Source organism: Octodon degus, unplaced genomic scaffold (assembly GCF_000260255.1).
Source record: "Octodon degus isolate 3935 unplaced genomic scaffold, OctDeg1.0 scaffold00137, whole genome shotgun sequence".
Classification (NCBI taxonomy): domain Eukaryota; kingdom Metazoa; phylum Chordata; class Mammalia; order Rodentia; family Octodontidae; genus Octodon; species Octodon degus.
In genome coordinates, this window is record NW_004524713.1 from 5,324,954 (window position 1) to 5,346,768 (window position 21,815).

Consider the following 21,815-nt stretch of genomic DNA (forward strand, 5'->3'; position numbering starts at 1 on the left):
CAAAATATTCCAATATAGCCCAGTAGTCCATAATAGTAGTGGGTTTTCTGTAAGACTGGTAAGGTCAGAAGTTGCTGACTTGAGCCCTTTACAGCTCAGCATATTAATATGGCTTTACTTTTTATGCTTGTTTTTTATACTTTTCTGCTGGGTGGTTAAGACCAAGATAAAGCAAGACTTATATAACAAGAAATGAAATTTTTGTATCTGACAAGGTCAGTCAAATCCCCTCAGGATTTACCCTGAAACCCTGTACCATAGCTTGTAGATCCTTTGAAAGTGTTAGCTATGTGGATGAGTCACAGCCATTGTTGGACCAGTTTGCTCCCTGTGAAAGCCCAAGAGAATGTCTTCTCTCCATGTGACTCTCCTTAGGCTGTGTTGTTTTTTATAATTCATTGAAATGTTTTCATATGTGTGCATCCTGCAGGCATGCTATACTTCAAAAAGTTTTGAGCTTCAATACTCCAGGATTAATTTAAATTATTAAAAGTAAACTAATCTATGGTTAAGTTGTGGTATCTCTACTTAGTGATATATTATAGAACTAATAAAAGAGACCACTTCGTATATTCAGCATTTTCTCCAAGACATTGGGTTAAACAAAAACACTATGATACAGACTAGTGGTGGCGAACCTACGGCGTGTGTGCCTCAACTGCTTGGTTTGCCATTACTGATATAGACTATTACTTATGGTATATTATCGTTTAAATAAAAGATGGGAGAGAGGGGGTATAAATGGAGAACCAAAAGCATTGATCAAAGGGTATGAAGTTTTAGTTAGACAGGAGCCAGTTTTAGTGCTGACTGCAAAAAACTGTGACTCAAAAAATAATTCACTGTGTATTTACAAAATGGGGCTAAGCTTAAATGCATGCTTATTGGCTTGATGCAACGACACACACTGGGAAATACACTGTATACTCTTTATCTTTGAATTAATTGATTGATTGTTTGAGACAGAGTTTCACTAGGAAGTTCAGGCTAGTCTTGAACTCATTTTACAGACCATGTTGGCTTCAAACTCACAGCAAACCTCCTGTCTCAACCCCTCAAATGCTGGGATTACAGGAATGCATCACCATGCCTGGACTTACATTTTGAATTTTATACCACACAAATTCTTTAATAAAAAAATCCAAACAATTTAATAATAGCCAAGTGCAAACTTTTTTTAAGGTGGGCTTATATATCGCAAGGGCTATTTTCCTAAACCCAGTGTGCCTGCCCGCACTATAAGCCACGCATCTGCTGCTCCCGTTCCACTCACAAAGTCCCCACCCACACTCACTTCTCAGAGTTAACAGAACCACCAGGGGCTCTGGAGACAACATGAAGGCCAGTCTTAATTTTTTCATGCCGCAGCTCTGGACAGGTTACCTCCCTTAGCCTCTGTTTCTTCATCTCTAACACAAGGATAATGAAATCAATCTCATGGGTCTTTGTGAAATGGAAGTAAATGCATTTGACTGTAACAAAATGTAAAATTCTTTATAGTGAATGGACTGATCCTTGTAATATGTAATGTCATGTTCCAAGACAGTAAAATATAGATTTAAAATGAGTAGAAGAAAGAAAATTTCAGTAGAGGAACAAAAAGCATAAAAGAGAACCAAACAGAAATTTTAAAACGGAAAAATACAATATTAAAAACAAGTCAGTAGATGGTCTCCAAATATGAAGATGAACTGTAGAGATATCAACGAAAGTTGTTCAGTACAAAAATAAAGGAAAAAGAAAATTTGAAAAACTTAACAAAACTGAGTCAATACCCAAAAGTTCAACATTCATTAAACTCCCTGAATAAAGACAAATAGGAGAAAAAATATAATACATAAGAAATATTTGAAGAAATAATAATTTAGGGGCCGAAGAGATAGCTCAGACGCATAAGCACCTACCTGACAAGCACAAAACCAATTCTGATCCCCCACCCCACGTGCTAGATGCCGGAACGCGCCCCCATCTCAGCCCCGGATGCAGGCACCTGCTGTGTGGCCCCAGAACCAAGCGTGGCAGCACAGGCCTGTAATCCCAGCACTGGGGAGGTTGAGCCAGGAGGATCTCCGTGAGTTCGAGACCAGCCCGGGGGCTACAAAAGTGAGCACAAGGCCTGCCTGAACTGCATAGTGAGACCCTGCCTTAAAAAAAAAGGAGAAGACAAAGGGGGAGAGGGAGGAAAGGGGGAGGGGGAGGGGAGAGGAAGGGGGAGGGAAAAAGAAGTAATAATTTAAAATGTTCTAATTTTGGAAAAAGGTATAAAACACTGAAGAAGCTCACCGAAGAGCAAACAGGATAACCCAAAGAGACCAAAAGCAACTCTTAAAAGCAGCCTGAGAAAAATGGCACCTTGTATGTGAGGAAAGGGACAATGAGTCAAACAACAGCAGACCTCTCATCAAAACCACAGAGGCCAAAGGTAGTGGAACAACATTTTTTAAAGAACTGAAAAAAAAGTTATGCCAGAATTTTATATCCACTTAAACTATCCTTGAGGAATAAAGATAAAATGAAGACATTTTATAATGCAAAAAGCTGATTCATCAGCAATAAATCTGTTATAAAAAGAAAGTACCCGGGTGTGGTGGCGCATGCCTGTGACTCCAGGGGTCAGGGGCTGAGGCAGGACAGTCGCCACAGGATCATGGCAGCCTGGGCTGCGCAGTGAGCTGAGGTCCAGCCCTAAGTACATAGCAAGATCTCGTCTCAAAAAACATAATAATAATGTCATTTAAAATAAAAAGCAACGATAAAGCAACGTTTTTCTGACTAAACAGAAATACAGCAAAAGGGATAGAACTTTAAAAATGGAAGAAAGTGGGTGGGGGAGGGAAGAAAAATAAAAACAAATTGTAAATATTTGGGCAGCTATTCAGAGAACTGATTTAAATGAAAAGCTCAAAATTCTTTTTTTTTTTTTTTTTTTTTTACTTCTTATTGCTATCTGCAGGATACTGATTGTGATACACTTCAGTATGCTTTTCTTTTTTAAATTAATTTTATTGAGAAACAAATAGCAATGAGTTTAATTAATACATTGCATATTGTTGACTTCATAGTGGTTATTCATAGTACAAGATGCAGACATGATATCCTGTCCAAATACTATCAGTACAAATCTTTCTTCTCATTTAATTAAAGAAAGTAGCTGTATATCTATCCTAACTATTTTGTATATACAGATACAAAATGGTCTTTAAGGGGCCAGGGAGATAGCTCAGTTGAATAAGTGTTTGCCTGGCAAATGCAAGGTCCTGAGTTTGATCGCTGGTAAAAAAAAAAAAAAAAAAAAAAAAAATGGTCTCTAAAACATGTATGACAGTCAAAAACAAAACTACAGTGTAGTCTAGTGTAACATATTGGAGGTGGGTGGTAGTAACATTTTTACATTTTCCTTATGATAAAATAAAAAGTTTAGTGTGTGTGTGTGTGTGTGTGTGTGTGTACTTATATTCATACTTTGTAATCCCTAAAGCAATCACTAAAATCTTTTAATAGTTTTTAAATAAATGACACAAAGAGATATATTCAAAAATTTATCAGAGAAACTTAAATGGAGTATGAAAATAATCCAAAAGAGGTTTGAATGGAAAAACAGAAAACAAGTAAGAAAATGGTAGGCCTAAATCACAATATATTGATATGTTAAGTGTAAATGAGATAAACATTCTATGCTACAGAGAACATGAGAATAGATTTAAAGAAAAAAATTTCATGCTATATATTAGGAATTTAAGTATCATAATAGAAGTGGTTAAAATTAAAAGAATTTTAAAAGATATACCATGAAAGCACTAATTAAGAGAAAGCTAACATGGCTATTAACATCAGAAACTGTAGATTGCAGAACAAAGAAAATTATTCAAGGACAAAAGAAAACACTATATAACAATGAGGAAAAAATAATCCTAATGTGTATATGCCTCACATTATACACACCTTCAAATTTATAAAGTAAAAACTAGTAGAAAAGAAAAATGGGCAAATCTTCAATTACAATTAGAAACATGAACACTCTTCTTTCATTAATCCATAGATGTAGACCAAAAATCAAGAATATAGAAGAACTGAACAATAATGCTATCAGGTAACAGGATCTAATTTATATTTATGAAACACTACTCAATAACTACAATGAGCATAAAACATTTGCCAAGATTCCTTGGGTCATAAAGCAAATCTTAACAAATTTGGAAGAAATGAAAGCAAACTATGTTCTCTGGCCATAATACAACTAAACTAAGAGTAAATAAATAAAACTGAAAAATCCCCAAATACTTGGACATTAAGCAACACATGTCTAAACAATCCATGGATCAAAGAAAAAGCCTCAAAAGAAATTAGAAGACATTCTGAATTAAACTAAAATGAAAACACAATATATCACAACTTAAAGGATGCAGTTAAATCAGCATTAGGGGCAGTGTATACTGTCTAACATTTTAGAAACAAAGGTCTAAAAACAATGATTTAGTCTTCCTCAAAAGAAAAGAGAACAAAATAAATGTCAAATAAATGAGGGATATAATAGCATCAGAGCAAAAATCAGATAATTCAAATTATCTGATCAAATTCACAAATAGAAAACAGAAAAATAAATTCTAAAAGTCAGTTAATTCAAGTGATCAGTAAGCGATTTTTAAATAACTCTCTGGCAAGGCTATCAAAGATAAAAGATATACATACAAATTATCAATATCAAGAATAAAAGAGGGCTAGGGGTATAGCTCAGTAGAACGAAAAAGGGCTGGCCAGATCATTCAGCGGGCTAAAGCTCCTGCTTAGACAGACACAGGTACCAGGGTTCAAGCCCCAGCCTGCCTTGCCGGCCCTGCCCCTAGGGCGTGCTGAGATGGCAATTGAGACTGGACATGGGGGCGCACGCAGATCAGTACGAGTCTGATCTAGTAGTGAGACCCTGAACACCCTGTAGACCCTTCCCTAAAATACAAAAAAAAAAAAAAAAGAAAAGAAACAAAATACAATGAATATACAAAATAAGCTCCTTATTTGGCAAGGTCAACACACAATATCTATCATATTTTAATATATTACCAATGAATAACCAAAAGCTGAATTGTTTAACTGACCACTTATAATAGCTCCAAAAGCAAATTACTTAAGTATAAACCTAATAAAACCTATAATACATGCTCCTCAAATTAATGGATGAAAAGACTCAATTTAATAAAGATGTCAATCCTCTTAAAACTTATCTATAGATCTGACACCTTTCCATTCAAAATCCCAGCAGGGTTTTTTTTTGTTTTTTGGGTTTTTTTATAAATACAGATATACTGATTATGAAATTTACTTTGAAAAAAAATTAGATGAATCAAAGCAATTTGGTAAAAGAAGGATGAAATGAAACAGAATAGAAAATACTGAAATAGGCCCACAGAAATATGGCCAAAATTATTTTCATCATTGATGGACAGACAACTCAACAAAGAAAAAATTGTCTTTATTTTCAACAAATGGTATTGAACATCCTTTTACAAAAATTAAATCTCAACCTAAACTTCACAAATTAAATGAAAGTTTATTTAAATTAAATCACAGGCCTAGATGTAAAATATAAAACTACATAACTTTTTTAAAATATAAGAGAAAACTATTGGAATCTAGAGTAAGACAAAGAGTTCTTTAGATATAACACCGAAGGCATGATCCCATGCGGTGGGGGAACCAGTAGACTGCTTCATTAAACTGTGAAAGTTGGCCTGAAAAACACCCAGTTAAGAGAATGAAAAGACAAGATAGCTACACAGTGAGAAAAAATATTTGTAAATCGCGTATCTAAAATAGGAATTGTTTCTAGAATACAAATAACTCTCAAAATGTAACTGGAAGGAAACAAGGCAAAACAAATCAATTTTTCTGGGGAGAAAAGGCAGAAGATTTGAACAAAACTTCACAGAAGATAAACAGATGGGAAAGATTTTCAACATCCTTAGCTTTTACAGAAGCACAAATTAAAACTACAATACCAAAGTGACAATACCAAATGCTTAGGAGAACGTGGAACAAATGGAATTTGCATGCTCCGTTCATGGAAATGTACACTGACACAACCACACCACATAACAGCCTGGCAGTTTCTTGCCAAAAACCTACACTTACCATATGACTCAGCAATTTCATTTCTACACACTTATCCTGAAAAAACACACATTTTTACTGAAGATTTATTATCAACCACCAAACGGTAGAATGAACCTAAATGTCCTTCAAAGTCCATTCATCCAAAGGGTGAGTGAATAAACAATCTTGAGCCATATGGAGGACAGGACCGAGCAGCTCTGACAAAACACATGAAGAACTCCAGAAGCATTCTGCTGCAGAAGAGAGCAGCCTCCAAAGGTTACACACTAGCTCACGCCATTTATGTGACATTCTGGGAAAAGCAAAATTATAGGGATGAAGAAAACAGAACATCAGTAGCCAGAGGTTTGAGGCAAAGACAGAGTTTCACCACAAAGAGGGGAAAATAACAAGCGAATTTTTTGGTGTTACAGAACTGTTCTATATTCTGATCGTGGTGATGGTTACAGTCTAGAACTGTGCATAGGTACTAAAAAACTACAATCCCATGTGTCTTTACTACCAGAGTAGTTAAAAGGAGGAGATATGTTTATACTCTCCAACACTCAGAACCAGTGAGTTTTATTTTATGTAAATTACATTTCAATAAGGTTGATTTAAAAGATAACTAAAATGAAATACAGCAAACTAAGAATAGCAACACTTGCACACGAGTACATTTCTACATCCATACTCATCAGATATTTTGTTGGCATTTTAAAAAATAACTGTGACAGCATACAATGTTCTTTTTAATAAACATAGTTTTAGGACTGGATAAAAGAAAATGATAAGCATGATCTACATTCAATGTGTTTTCAAATTGCCTTTGGCCCTCTTGTTAGCACATAAGGTTTCAATTTTGTTGCTAACAAGGACAGTACAAGAAACAATTGGTAGGTTCATTAAAGCCTCCTTTTAAATGTTTTAAGGAAACAGCACATAAAACATTCATTCAAACAAGAAAGTCTATCCCACCAGATGCTTCCTATAAAGAGAAACCTTATTCTATTAGTCAGCTACCAATAAAATATTTATGGAGGTTGCTTCGAGTGCCCACATTGTGCACAATGCTAAAACTCTTAACAACACTTGAAAGACTGTTTTTCCTATTCATAGGTAAAGAAGCTTAAAAATTACAAGAATGGAAAATATGCCTTCAGAAGGTCACGCAAACACCAGCCAGCCTCAAATGAATAAAGAGACACAAGCACTATCCTTTCAGTGAGGTCAATTTTAAGATCGCTTCCCTCAAAGTTCTCTGGCTGGCCTGGGCACCCTTCTCAATGTGTCCTTTACTTTCCTTGTCACAGAAATGATCACTCAACACTGTACCGATGGGTACTGCTTTTCTCCCCCTCCCCCAAGACAGGAGGCAACCTACCCATCTCATCTACATTCCAGGTGAAACCTGAGGTGGCTGCTAAACAGCCAGTGGCTGCGTGGAGGGATGGCACGAGGCACACAGGCGGGATGCAATGAGAGCTCCCCCCACTCCAGAGTTGCTGCCCATACCACTCTCTGGCTTAAGCTCTCCCCTGCTTTTTCCCTTTCACTCTTGGGATTAAAAGATGATACAATGTGTGATACGGCTCCTGCATGCCTCTCCAGCTTAATAAGGTAACATCTCGCTCCCTGTTTAGTTTCTAGCTTCAGCCTCTCTTTCTGGCCCTCCAATGAGCTAAGCCCTCATCTCCCTGCAAAGCCCTCCCAGCAGCACTTGCCAGGGGGCTGGGTCTCATCCCTTCCTTCTTGGCTCCAGTGTCACCAACAACCTAATTTCCAGTGGTCCCCGTCTCCCAACTCCCGCCAAATCATTGTAACATGCTGATCTCATTTTCTGGCTAGACCTGCTTCTTATTTCTTATTGTGTTTGTTACATGACAATAACCCATTTCTGCAGGCAAGGACTTAATCTTTCATGATTATTTCCTCAAAGGTTTAACACAGTATTTAGAGCCCATTAGATGCTCAACCAACACTGCTAGATGAATAAATTAATTATGGAATTACCCTATCTACACTATCTTACTGCTATGACCATAGTCAAGTTCACTCTGTCTATTGGCCTCAATTCATTTAGCTATAAAAAAATTGATTATAATAATAACTATCTTGCTGAGCCATTATAAGGATTCAAGGAACTGAATCAGAATTTTAGGATGGTGCCTGGCACAGCCAAAGAATTTAAACCATAATGTTTCTCTCATGTGTTCTTTTCCCTTTAGAAGAAACAAGTTCAAAGAAAAAAAAAATTAAACTGAATTGGAAGAACTGAATACAGCTTGCCACACAGTAGGAATAAACACCCTAAAATATAAAACCCACCATAAATGACTTAGAAAGTGAATGCTCAAACATAAGCTAATGCAAGGGCTGTGTTTGCCACATACCAGGCCTTGGAACCTAAGTGTTACTGTGGAGCTGCAGCCATCTGAAACGGGAATTAGCCCAACATGATTATGGGATAGGATTTTCCGAAGATGGAGAGGGGAAGGATTTGGGGGCATTTCTAGCCAGTTGTTCTGGCTTCTTCTTACCCCACTGTCCATCAACACTAGCCTTACCTACTGTTATGACGTGTATCTAGATGTCCCTACAAAACATCATGCAAGGAGCTGGGGAGATGGCTCAGTAGGATAAGCGCTTGACTGGCAAACGCAAGGATCTGAGTTCAATCCCCGGTTCCGCAAAAAAAAAAAAAAAAACCTCACGCGGTCATCAGTCATCGGTAGGGAGTTTCAAAGATGGCTGGATTATGCTGTGTTTTGCTGGAATTAAGGGGGCCCCACCCTGGGTATGGGTGACACCACCCAAAAGGCTGGCAGCCTAGGTGGCATATGAAGGGACAGAAAGAAGCTGCTTGCTTCTACACTGCTTTGCTGCCTTCTGCTTGCCCAGCTACACCATGAATTATTTCTCCTCTATGGTGCCCCTCTGCCATGCAGCTGTGCCTTGGATCCAGCTGACCATGGACTGAAACCTCTACAAAGTATGAACTACAATAAACCTTTCCTCTTTTAATTTTGTGTGTTGGGTATTTTATCTTAGCAATGAGAAAAGTAACTAAGACACCCAGCTGAGCAGCATCCACAAAGGAAGAAAAACAAGAACTTAACAGCAAAGAAAAGAGTCAGAACAACTCCAACTACCCTGCCTTAGCTGAATTTGAAGCAAGGCGCCTAACTCTATTACTTTCACTGGCTTGCAAGAGCAGGGGCTTCTAAAGCGGACGCTCACCCTACCAGGCCATCTTTCTCCCAAGACAAGGGCCAGGACACAGGCTCTGAGACCAGAGGTAACTGGCTACACTAACAGCTGCTGCTCCTTAGGGGTGCTGTGACTTGAAGCAGATTATTTAACAGCTTCGAGCCACTGTTGGCTCATCTATAAGATGAGGATAAAATCAATTACCTCGCAGGGCTGTTGTGACAACTAAATGAGCTAAGCACCTGGCAGAGCCTGGCACCTAGCAAGCAGTAAACGCGGCACAGCTTTAAATAGAAATCCATTTCTCATGCACGCCCTCAGTAAGCAGATCTCTGGATTACAATCAATTTTTTACCTTCTTTGCAAGTACAAAAACATTTAGGCTTCAAGTAGACACAACAGAAGACCATGCCCTCTTGCTGCTCAAAGTTCAGCCCCGGTAAACAACATGGCATGCAAGACAGCCCGCCAGCAGCAGCCTATGAGTCAGTGAAACAGGGAGGAGGCTTTGGAAGCAGTTTCAGAAGCTCTCCCTCACGTCTTCAAATCATCAAGAACACTGTTACTAGGCAAATATCTATTTACTAACAAAACTGTACCAAGAGCAGAGTTTTTAAAACTGAACCCAAATGATGCTTGGAACATAACTACCTTATTAAATCACCTCTCTGCACACGCTTTCCAGCCTTTGCTCATGAATATACATGTTCTGTAGAATTATAAGTGACTCTGCACATTCCATTGCTTTCACTTAATAGTGCATCAACTATTTTCATGATATTGCCGAATTACACAGAATCATCCCTTAAAATCACCGCAGTAATTCCACTGAATTGATTGGCAATCAATTATTGGCAATTATTGGCAATCGATTTCTCTGAGAATTTGTAGATTCAGTGTACTTTCATGGAAAGCGCAACATAAAGGCTTTGCAATCAGAAAGACAGGATCTCGAATCTGACTGCTCTCAGTTTCTCCACCAACCACGCTCACAGACAGGATGTTTCATCCTGTCAAAGTCTACTTCTTCATCTGTGAAATACACTCAGCACATTTACTGCAAGAAGTCAAAAAAGGGATGACAAATGTAGTGTTTAATTTCCCTTGTTGTCAATTCTTCACAATTACACACTATATAGCAACAAACACCTTCATGAACAGCTTTTTCATTCTATTGGATTGTTTCTTTCAGATAAATTTTCCAAAAACAATTATTGGGCTCAAGAGTAATTTTATTTTTATGGTTATCAAAATCTCTTTCCAAATGGCCTTCAAAAAGATTGTAAAAATTTACACTGCCCAGTCCGCCATCTGGCTAGGATTTTGGAGGGCATGGCCAGGACGTGCAGAGGTATGGGAACTCGGAGAACTCAATCCATGAAATGGAGGCCTCCTACAATCCAGATGCACTCCTGTGTTTAACACTTAGCAGACAGCCCCACCACCCGTTTGCTGAACGTGGTCCCATGTGTCACAGGCTGCAAAGGGCCCCTGTTGTGCAGAGAGCTTCACAGACAGTGGTGGCAGCCCTCACTGCCAGCTGGACTTGGTCCTCAGCTCTTCCCAGGTTCTGCATCCCACCTAGTCCACACTCTCCTGCCTCGTTCCAGACTCCACCACATTTCCCCACTCTGAGCCTTACCTTGCCTCATTACTGATTCTGCCCTTGTGACTCTGGGTCTGTAACTCATTACAGTCTGTCTCCCCCTGGCTACAGTGTCTCTAGCTGCCTGACTAACAATAACCACACAAGCCACCCTCCTGTTTACTGAAGACCTAATGGCAGGCACTATCCTGGCATGCTATTTAATCTTCACCACAACCCTATCAGACAAGTACTATTTTTCCCATTTTATATGTAGAGCAATCAAAACTTAGAGGTTTGTTTTTTCATACAGGGTCACACTTTCATTCAATCAACACATATTTACTAAGCACCTAGCACCTTGCTGGGTTTGGTGCTGGGTACCAGACATACAGCAGAGGAGGCACATGTTAAACAGTATACAGTTAAGGACACAATGGCAAACAGAAAGAGTATCGAGTCCCTGGCAGCAGAGGGAACAGCAAATTAAGGAAGAGAATTGGGGACAGCATCCTTAACCAGGGCACATAAACACCAAGACAAGAGTGTCCAGAAGCCAGATCATCACACAAGAGACAGGGGACATCCCAGGCACAGAAACAACCTGGGTGTGGCTGTAGAAAAAGTGGGTGTGGCTGGAGCACAGCAAAAGGGAGTAGCGCACACACTGGGCTCCGGGAGACATGGCACTGCCCAGCACTGCGGCAGGATCTCCTGGGCCATGACAGGAAGGATCTAATTTCAAGGTCAAAGAAACATAAAAGGATCAGCAGAAAATAAAAATGGATGGGGCAGAAGCTACCGTGGAGAATTTCAGGTCAGAGGAGAAGCTTGTGCCCAGGGGGCAGGCAGGGGCACTCCGTGCCACAGCTCAGGAGCCCCTCCCATAACCGGATCAAAGACTGTGGTCCACCTCACACGTGACGCTCTGGAAGCCACCACTCATGTCAGAAAGTGTCAAACCAGACCCAAAGCCCAGTTCCCATCATCAACCACTCCATGTTGTACGCATACACCATGGCACTCTGAAGGCTTCAGGGCTGTACAAATAGAGGAGGTGCTCCTCTCCATGGATAAGTAACTCACAACACAGACATCGAAGAGCAACGTTTTTGTTTGGTGGTTGATTTTTCTGAAGCAGAGTCTCACTATGTAGTACAGGCAGCCTCAGACTCACTGCAATATTCCTGCCTCAGCCTCCTGAGTGCTCCCACTACAGATGTGAGTCACAGAGCCTGGCTCAAAGAGCACACTTAAATAAATATTCAAAGCTCCTTGCCAGACCAAGTTGGCCTGAGCTGAGACCATGAATTTTCAACCAACAGGAATGAGGGCCACAATACATGAACACCATCATCTGCAGGTATCAGGGAATAAAAAAGTCCAGAAAGGACAAACACACAGAGATCTGGGTAGGAAGAGGATATGACAAATGTTTTAGCCATACCTGGCTGAGGGTTTCCCCAACCCTCCCTCTTCAGAGAGAATCCACTCAAAATCAATCTTCCGTTGAAGTGTCTACTGTTCCTGACATACAGTTTACACATAAAATCTTTGACAGCCAAAAAGCCCATTTCAAGAAATTTACCCCCCCCCAAAAAAAAAAAAAACAGAAAGAAAAAACCTAACTGGAAAAAGATAAATGCACAAGGACACGTATTATAGCTTTGTTTGTAATAGGGATAAATGAGCAACAACTTGAAATGTCCCACAATAGGCAATTATGTAAATTACGATCCAACCCATTCATTTTAATGCACATTCTTATGAAATATTTTGGTCACTAAATAATGTCTTCCATTAGTATTAAAATGAAAAACTAACCATGTCATTCTCTGTCAAAAGCCAGAATTAAACCATTCTATATATTGATAAAGGCAGCTTCCCAGACTGGTTATACCTCAACAGGCTCTATACATTCCTCAGTCCAAACTCCAAAAACAAAAAAGATGTCAGTGCCCACAACAGTCCACAGCAGAGCACGGGGCTCCACAGAACATGACCTCGACTAGGCCTCCTTCACCACGGGTGCTCCCCAGGACTTTGCCACCCAGAAAGGGCCAGTGAGGAGGCACCTAGTGAACACCAAACGGACTCACCAACTCACCAGCTTCCCACCACCCACCAGGCCTTCCACACAAGTGATTACACCCACTTCTCAGGAGGACCGTGGACAGTGGGTCACCAGGTCAAAGACCCAAAGGCAGGCCCACTCATCAGGAGGCACAGAGGGGACAGCCAAAGGACTCCCGCCAGCAGGCCTGGGTTCAAGCCACAAGAGACCCCAGCCTGAGGGGAGATAGCTCGGTGCTCTAAGAGCCTGCCTGGCAAGCGCAAGGACCTGGGTTTGGTCCACAGTACATGACATACTGGTCCCAGAAACAGGGCGTAGTGGCACACACCTATAATAACAGTGCTGGGGAGGCTGAGACAGGAGGATCACTACAAGTTTGAGCTGCATAGTGAGACTCTGTATCAAACAAATAAATACCCCAGCCCTCAGGGCCCCCAGAGCTGGTGTGTCCAAGAGCAGCCCAGATGTCCTGAAGCTGCAGCCCCACCAGTGTGATGCCCAGTCCTCCTCTGTGAGTCCCTGGATGACTGCAGCCCCTTGGCTCCAGCTTCCTCCCTCTGGCCCACCCCCTCACAGCAGCTTTTACTCATCACCGTGCCAGCAGCTTCACTCCCCCATCTTCCGAGCCCTTTCCTCATGGGCGCAGGCCTAGGCAAGCTCTGAAAGCGTGCTTCTGGTCACTTTCCTCCCAAGAGTAAACCCATCACTGGCTTCCTTTCACCTTCAGACAAAACTCAAAGCAAGCAGTGCCACATTCAGGAAGCTGCAGGGTCCGGCCCCTGCCTGCTTGGGGGTCGTTTCCCTCATGGAGCCTCACGGCTGCCAAAGGGAGCTTAACTCCCTGAGCTCTTGGCGCTGCTGCGCTCGCTCAGTCCTGCGCCAGTGCGCCTTCGAGGCCGGCCCAGGCCTGTCTGCCTGTCCCTAGGGGCCGACCTCCCTGTCCCGCGGAGGGCCCAGAGCACCTGGTTCTTCCCCCACTTTATCACTGTTAGGTTCCTCTCTCCCACCCCAACCAGACTGAGCCTCCTGACAGGGCAACACACCTGGTCTCCACGCCCTGAGACTCCCAAGGCCCCCCGCAGGTAGACCGGCCTGGGGACACGCGCGGGCAAGTGCTCACGCACAGCTGGGCTTGTGCAGCAGCACAGAGGGCCTGCGCCTTCTCAGCCCACACTAACTGCACCCACCTTTTTTTTAATTAGTAACGTTTGTAGCACAGAACGCCTACACTTACCGTTACATGACACAGCCTAGTCGCTCTTTCACCCCTCTCCTAGGTCTCCTGCTCCTTCCAACTTCTGGTGCCCTTCCCATTTGCGAAAGCGCTTTCTATTTCTCTCTTCATTCTTTTCCATCCCCCTTCCCCTCCCTCCACCCCTTGCTCCCCATCCCATTTGAAAGACATGTCCCTATTTCCTACCGTCTCTCTATTACTTTGCTCTTTTATTTGTATTTTAAGTTTCTCATACAGGAAAAACCACACCATAGTTAAGGGCCTGTCTGATTCATTTCACTTAGTATTATGGTCTCAAGATGCTTCCAGTTACTTAAGCTGATCCTTCTTCGTGGCACAGTAATACTCCACTGTGTATAAAGACCTTGTTTTCTTTACCCGTCCATCGTTGATGGGCAGACAGGCTACTTCTGAGATTTAGATCTTATAAGTTGTGCTGTTATAAATGTGGGTGTGCATGCACACCACAGTACGATGACTCTAACTCTTTGGGGACTAAATGCAACCGCCAATGACTGGAGCAGAAGAATAATATGTTTCTCTTCTACATCTAGCCTCTTTTAATATACATGCTGAGTGTAAGGGATGTAGCTCAGTGCCACAGTGCCTGGCTGGCAAGCCCAAGGTCTTGAGTTCGATTCTCAGTACAAGAAACAAGTTAGCTTTAGCTGCCAAAGGCATTTCCTATAACATCCCACAGAAAGCTCAGTCTCCTACTACAGGGAGATCTACGGCCTGAGCTACTATATGAAGCTGGGACCAAATGAAAAATGTCAGTGACTGACAAAAGACCTAAAAGGGAGACACTGAAAACAGTGTGGTCATTTCAATTTCAGCTGCAGAATTTGCTCTCGAAAATGCTACAATAAAAGATATTAATACCATAAAAACCTAACAGCAGCCAAAGGACCACAGTCATAAAGAAAAAACATAAATCCTAAAATGTATTGGCATAGAAGGCTCTCCCTCACCTTCAAGCAGAGGGGAACTGGGGCCATCAAGAGCAGCCTGGGCAAGAGGAGCTTGAACCAGAGAGGGGAGAGCACAGTAACAAGGAGAGGCCACGCACATGGGGCTGCGCTCCCGCCAGGGGTCCCGCTGCACTTGCCCTGATCCCAAGGGCTCTGTGAGCGGCACCACCTCTGCGCCCCTGTGCAAGGTGAAGCAAGCACAGCACAGCCCAAGGGCACCAGGCAGAAGCGGGCACGCAGGCGGTCTGGTTCTGCACGCCGCAGCCCTCCGGCAGCACAGGCTGTCTCGGAACAGCACAGCCACTTCACATCCTGAGTCTCGTTTGTCCTGAATGTGAGAAAGACTAGGATTGGGGACTTGTTCCAGTTCAAAAGGCAGACAACAAAACGTGGACCCAAAATTTTACAATTCTATTAAATTTTCCCATCTAGAAATGAAATTTAAAACTGTGCCCTTCAAAAACAAGTAGAAGCTCTCTATATCAGAAAGCTGCTTCAATATTAAAGGAATATAACAAAGAACTTACACAAAATGCTCAGCTCAGAGCAAGCGCTCCATAAACAGGAGCTATTATTACTCTTATGATAAAACAGGAACAACCATTTAACAGCAGAGCATATTTTAATTATACACGATGTGGAATAATCAAATCTCATTCATTTGAGGCCCCAGACCCCACGACATAGATCGCATTGTACTGCTGAAATTATAACAACTCAGAGCTCAGAAATTACTTGTTTCCATTAGAGATCTGACAAGTCATTTCTTCAATTGGTCACTGGTGGTTTGCAGATAACTATTAGCAGTAATGAGTACTCTAAATTAAATCCAGAGACAGCACCACTCTGTTCTGTAAAGACAACTGGGGAGAGACAAACATAACTGTGGAGCGCCCTTCTCTGTGTCCTCCGTCTTGTCTCTGATAAATATCTCCTGTGTCTTGCAGGGTATGGATTCCGTTTGGTTACAAATGAAAAAGGGTCTAATTCTTCCCAAGATAAATTAGAGCGCTGAGCAGGTAACTTGTTAAAGAGAATTGGAATTGGGAAAATAACCTTATTTTCCTACTACTTGACAACAAACCCCCTCCATTAACAAATGAAAGACACAATGCTGGAAGACATTAAGAATCAAAAGCCAAATCTGTCACCAAGTAATCCATGCGCAGACAACTGCCACACAGCACTGCGCAGGCTGCTCACACTGCACTCAACAGCAACGCTCCAGGGTGAACAGGACACACACAGCAGGGCAAACCACAATGGCTGGAGAATCACTAAAAACCTGGAAGCAAATCCCAGCCCCGCCCCCTCCATTATATGACAACAAATGGGTCTCTCCTCCTCCTAGGATTCCTTCTCTCCAAAATGGGGCTATATGAAAGAAATACAAAATACCTCAAGAGTCATACCAAACAACAACCGGGGGCCACACACCACATGCCTTCCATTATTGGGAGGCCCTTGAGAAATGTTAGCTCTCCTCGATCGTGTCACTTCCTCATCTTCAGGACACCAGAAATACGCCAAGGCCCAAAGCTGGAACCAGCTGACCCTGTCAAGAGGCAGCAGTGGCTGACTGTAGGTACGGGGAGCCCACGGAGAGCGCCCAGGCCCTGGTGTCCGTCCCTCCCACCCCCATGTCACCCAGCTTCGTCCTCACGAATCGCAGCTCCTCCTGCATCTGGCTGGCCAGCAGCAGCAGGGATGATCTGTCAGGAACACTAATCTGCTATCACATCCACTTACATTTTCAAAGTCCTTCATGTTCCGCACTCTGGTAGGAGACACCTTTTCTTCTGACGCAGTTGGGAGCACTATAAAAAGGCAAAACAGAGCACAGAAAATGTCATGGCACACAGACACTGTCGCTAAGGACTACCCTAGAGTAGAGAAAACCTGAGACGTTTCCGCCGTGTACCCTGTTGGCATTTTCTGCCTGTTGTGCTTTATGGGCTTGAGACCGGAGACAGCTCGGAGCCATGTTACTTCAAATGCTGACAAATTACTCCAACTTTCCCCAGTGTAAATGTGTGTCAGGGGATGAACCCAGAAAAGGCGCTGGGCACATGGTGAAACAGACTGCCCCGACACGAGTGTCCTCACCTTCACGCGCTGGTAACAAAGCACTGTATCGAAGCACCTTGACACAGGAGTTGGCAAACTTCTTTGAAACACGAGACAATGCATATTCCAGCCTTACAGGCCACACACAAAGCCTAAAATCTGTCACCAGCTACACAACTCCTCAGCTACAGCACAAAACAGCCATAGCTAACCCATAAAGTGGCCACGTTCCCATAAAATTTTACTCCCAAAAGCAGGCAGTGGGAGGGAAACTGCTGACCTCTGTTTTGAGTGAAAACTGCGGTTGCAATCTCTCCACAGCTTCCTGAATTCCACAGACATTTATTAGACACCTCCTCTGCACGAAGCACTATCCTGTGTGCCGGAGAAGCAATGGGGAAGGAGACACTGACCCTTCCTAAGCAAGTGGGCCAGACACAAGCAGGAAAGCGAATTACTATTCACGCAGAGCAGAGTACCTGGTACCATCAGGTGCTTTGTAAATACGCGTGGAGTAAATGAACCCACTGACTCCCCATCAGAGCCGCAGAGGGCCTTCTCTCTGCCAGGCAGCTTTCTCGATGTGCCCGCATCAGGAAACAAGAGTTCCTACTCTAGAGGAAGCAGACAGACAATAAGTAAAATAAGGCGGCAGCTGGGTAATACACTCAAGGTAAATGCTATGGAGAAAAATAAAATGAACAAAGATGGGAAATCCAGAGGTGGGGAGTAGACTGCAAGTTTACATAAGGCCACCAAGGATGGTCTCACTGAGAAGGCCACCCTGTGCAGGCTTGCAGGGAAGTAGCCTGTTACTTGGAGAACACCGCTCCAGGTGCGGAGAACCTGGGTCAGAGCATGTGCAGGGGTCTAAGAAGAGGCAATGGCTGGAGACCAACCAACAAAGGGCGCAGAGGAAGAGGAACTGCGAGGGGTTTTGGACGAAGGATGAGGAGCCACTGGTGGATCTGGAGCAAGAGATCTGGAGGGAAGGAGTAGCAGAAGACTCACGTTGCTCCAGGCTCCCTCTGGCTGCCTGGCGGAGAACAGACCATAAGAACTTGGGAGAAAAACAAAAGTTCCAGTCAGGAGAATAAGAGGATAATCCAGGCTAGAGACCCTGGTGCTCTGCAGTGTCAGTGGATGAGAACTGGTTTGACTCTGGATATTTTAAAAGTCACCAACAGGAATAAATAAAATGAAGTGAAATGTATAATGTTCCAAGAAAAGCATAACCAAGTAAGTCAAAGAAGGAGCTTTGAGCTAAATTCTAAAAAAACAGAGGCAGGCACCAGGCTGATGAAGCACCCAGCAAACAGCCCAGACAAAAGCCCAAAGGTGGGAGTGGGCATGGTTTTTGAAAACCACTCAGCAGAAAGAGGTTGAGGAGGGGCCTGGGCAGACTGTGCAAATCCCTGCACACCAGACTGGAGGGCACAGAGGGTGCAGGGGGTTCTTGTTCCTGTTCAGGCTGCTCTGCCACCTGTCCTGTCATCCAAGATTCTGCCCCCTCCTTTATGCCTACCTAGGCCTTAGTTCAGCCTCAGCTCCAACGCTGGCCTCTCAGGACACTGTTGCCTGACCCATCCACGTAACCCTCTCATACCCGCCCTCAACACGCGACACCTCCTCACACCCAACACAGACATACACCTTCACCTAACTCTGTGTTCTTAGCTAGAAGGTAATGAAGGTGGAGCCTAGTGCTGAGTTGAGTCTGGCATGAAGGAGATGAACCAAAGCTTCTTTCTACATATCTCACTTCGGAGATGAGGGGGAAAAAAAAAACACACAAGTCAAAATATCTCTGAGATATTCCAATAGGCTAATTATTAGCACTACCCATACAGAAACTTGGGACAGCATTCCCTTGATCTCACAATGAAAAGTATGAGGCATGCTCAGCCAAACCCAAACTGCAAAGTCTCCTAATAATCCTGCTTAAATATATTACATTACTTATTTACTCAGCAACGTCTCCTATGGCCTCAGCAGCTATTCGTCCAAAGGGCAGGCCCGTGTAGGAATGTGGACCTCAACCCGCAACTGGAGCCCAGCAGCCTGCCAGGAAGGCCTTGGCACACAAAAGCCAGGCGGCAGCTTTCCTGGGCCTCCAGGCACTCGCCAGTGGAGAGCCACAGCAGCCCCACACCAGGTCTGCTCAGCAATTCCACGTCGGCCTCCCCCAAGTCATTCAGTACAGCAAACACTGGCTGAACCCTACGGGATTGGTAGTGGAAAAAACACCTAGTCCAGTCCATTAACTCCCGCAGTCCAGTGCTTGTGAAAGCAGGGGGAGAGCAAATCAGTACAACACAGGACGTAAAATGCTGTGTAGCCACTGTGCGCCAGGACAAGGAAGCTCCAGACCCCAGACCTGGAAGCCCAGTCCCAGGCCGCAAGGTGCTCCCACTACTGTCCATCCCCTCGTTCTCCCTCAAGAGAATCCCCAGGCAGTGTACACTTACTTCCATTTCCCAACGCAGCACTGGGGCTGATGCCATCCAGGTCATCTGGTAAAGGGGGTACAAGGCCACTAGAAGAGAACACACAGGAAAAGAGATGAGAGGGTCTTTGAACAACAGAGACAGCTAAGCATGCCCAGACTGCAGATGACAACCAGCAGGCCAGGTCACGTGGGCCACACAGCTAAGCCACCTGGGAGGCATGAAGGGCAGAGCCTAAGACCTCAGACTTTGGGGCTTAGTCCCAGCTTTAACGCTCAGTAGCTGGAGACCCGCAGCACACCCATTCACTCATTCATACAGCAAACGCTGTGTGCTGAATACACACTAGGTGCAGAGGTACTGTGCCAAGTTCAAGCCACTGAGGTCTCCAAGTCTTAAAGCATCCTCTGTCTGATGAATATATCATGCTAATGCAGCTAAATGTTAATGCGCATAAACAGCTAGCACATAGTAAACACTAAACATGTGATACATATTACTCTCACTGTTATTATTACCGTGTATCAACACCATCCAAAGTTTTATGAATGCCAAACAAAAATGCAGAATGGACTGGTCCAAGATGTTGTACTGGTTGAATCCTATAAACAGGTACAATGTAGATTCAGAGACAATGACTGAAAAATAAGCCATACAGGTGGTATGATTTGGCATAACAGAAACTCCTCCCAATCTGTCTAAGCGCTGCACGGACCTCTCCAAGCCTCACATCTTCGGCTCTAAAGGAGAAGAGCAGCTATTTCACAGAGAAATGCTAAGCAAGAAATGCTCAGCATGGCACCCAGCACACTGTGGGTACTACATACATGGGAGCAGAATGTCGCTGTCACTGTGAAACATATTGTGATTTATAACTTATACAATACTTACCGCTGTTAGACCTGCCCAATTCCCTGAGGGTCTGTGTATTTTTAAAGAGCAGGCTCTGAAGCCCAAACAACTCCAGTATTCCAGTCAGAGTCACAGAGCAGCAAAAACCCAAGTTCAGAACCTAACCCCCAATAACACTTCTCTCCCCCCCCCCCCCCCCGCCCCTGGACATCAGGAGCTGAACATTGATGGGCTTCACTCACTGGCAGTTTGCTCTTGGCTGTTTCTAACTCCAAATGCATTGTGCTCCTTGGAAACTTTTCCCCAATCACCAAGCTCTGGCGGGAGAATGAGACCTTCAGGTTCTGAAGCAAAAGACTGGAAAGCTCATAAAAGTTCAACATCAGGAAAATGATTATATAGAATGTGTGTGCTTTGAAGATAACTGGAGGCTGAGGAAGTAGCTCAGAGCAGAATGCTTGCCTAGCATATGTGAAGGTCTCAGCCTTAGTACCAGAAAAAAAAGATAACTGGAAAAACTGAAATAGAATGTAGCCTCAAACATGAAAAATAAATATATATACATAGACACTAAAATCATCCCAAATCCTTTTTTGGAACTAGGTGGGCCATAAAAACATAACAAGACAAAGGAGATACACTAAAATATTTTAATCATGTATAGAAAAATGAGAGATGTTTCCTATTTAATTTTCTATAATCTTCAATTTTTCTCCCATAAGCATCATTCCATGGGGGGGGGGGCAGCTCAGCCTGCCCTGAGGGTGGGGCTGGCACAACATGTGGTGCCGGGGATCCAACCACAGTCCCCTGCGCCTGCCTATGCTTGCTTAAGCAGTCACCTTAGACAACTGAACTATCTTGCCGGCCCTCCATTTTTTAAACTTAATTTTAAAAATGAAAGTCAGCTTCAACCTCCGCCTTTCACAAATGGTCAGAGACCCAAGCTCACGTACCAGCCTACTGGCCAGCCTTCACCTCAAGTCAGCCCCATGCCCTTAATCTGGGGTTTTCTCCACCACAGCCATTACATGCTCTTAGACAGGCTTAAATGTCCATCCACAACTCAAGCCAAGCTCAGTCACACCCGGAAACTACCCCACAGGCAAAGCCAAAGATTTGTAACTGTTCAACTCTTGAAATGGTCTTTGAGAGTCAGCTACCTGTACTTCAGTTCGACAACACCCTTTCCCTTTTTTTTTTTTAATATTTATTTATTTTTATTTATTACATTTATTTATTGTGTGTGTGTGTGTGTGTGTGTGGCCAGCTCAGCCCACCAGGGGGC

General features: G+C 43.2%; 1 protein-coding gene across 4 annotated transcripts in view; it reads right to left on the minus strand.

The window, feature by feature from the left end:
- Cdk5rap2 (CDK5 regulatory subunit associated protein 2) overlaps positions 1-21,815 on the minus strand; it is a 210,533-nt gene that overhangs the window by 180,899 nt on the left and 7,819 nt on the right. For all 4 annotated transcript variants that reach the window (XM_023701591.1, XM_023701590.1, XM_023701589.1 and 1 more), the window contains exons 2-3: positions 19,697-19,764; positions 16,911-16,978 (exon numbers count right to left, since the gene is read on the minus strand). In XM_023701591.1, coding sequence (XP_023557359.1) covers positions 16,911-16,978; positions 19,697-19,764 — 136 coding nt within the window. The remainder of the gene's footprint in view (positions 1-16,910; positions 16,979-19,696; positions 19,765-21,815) is intronic.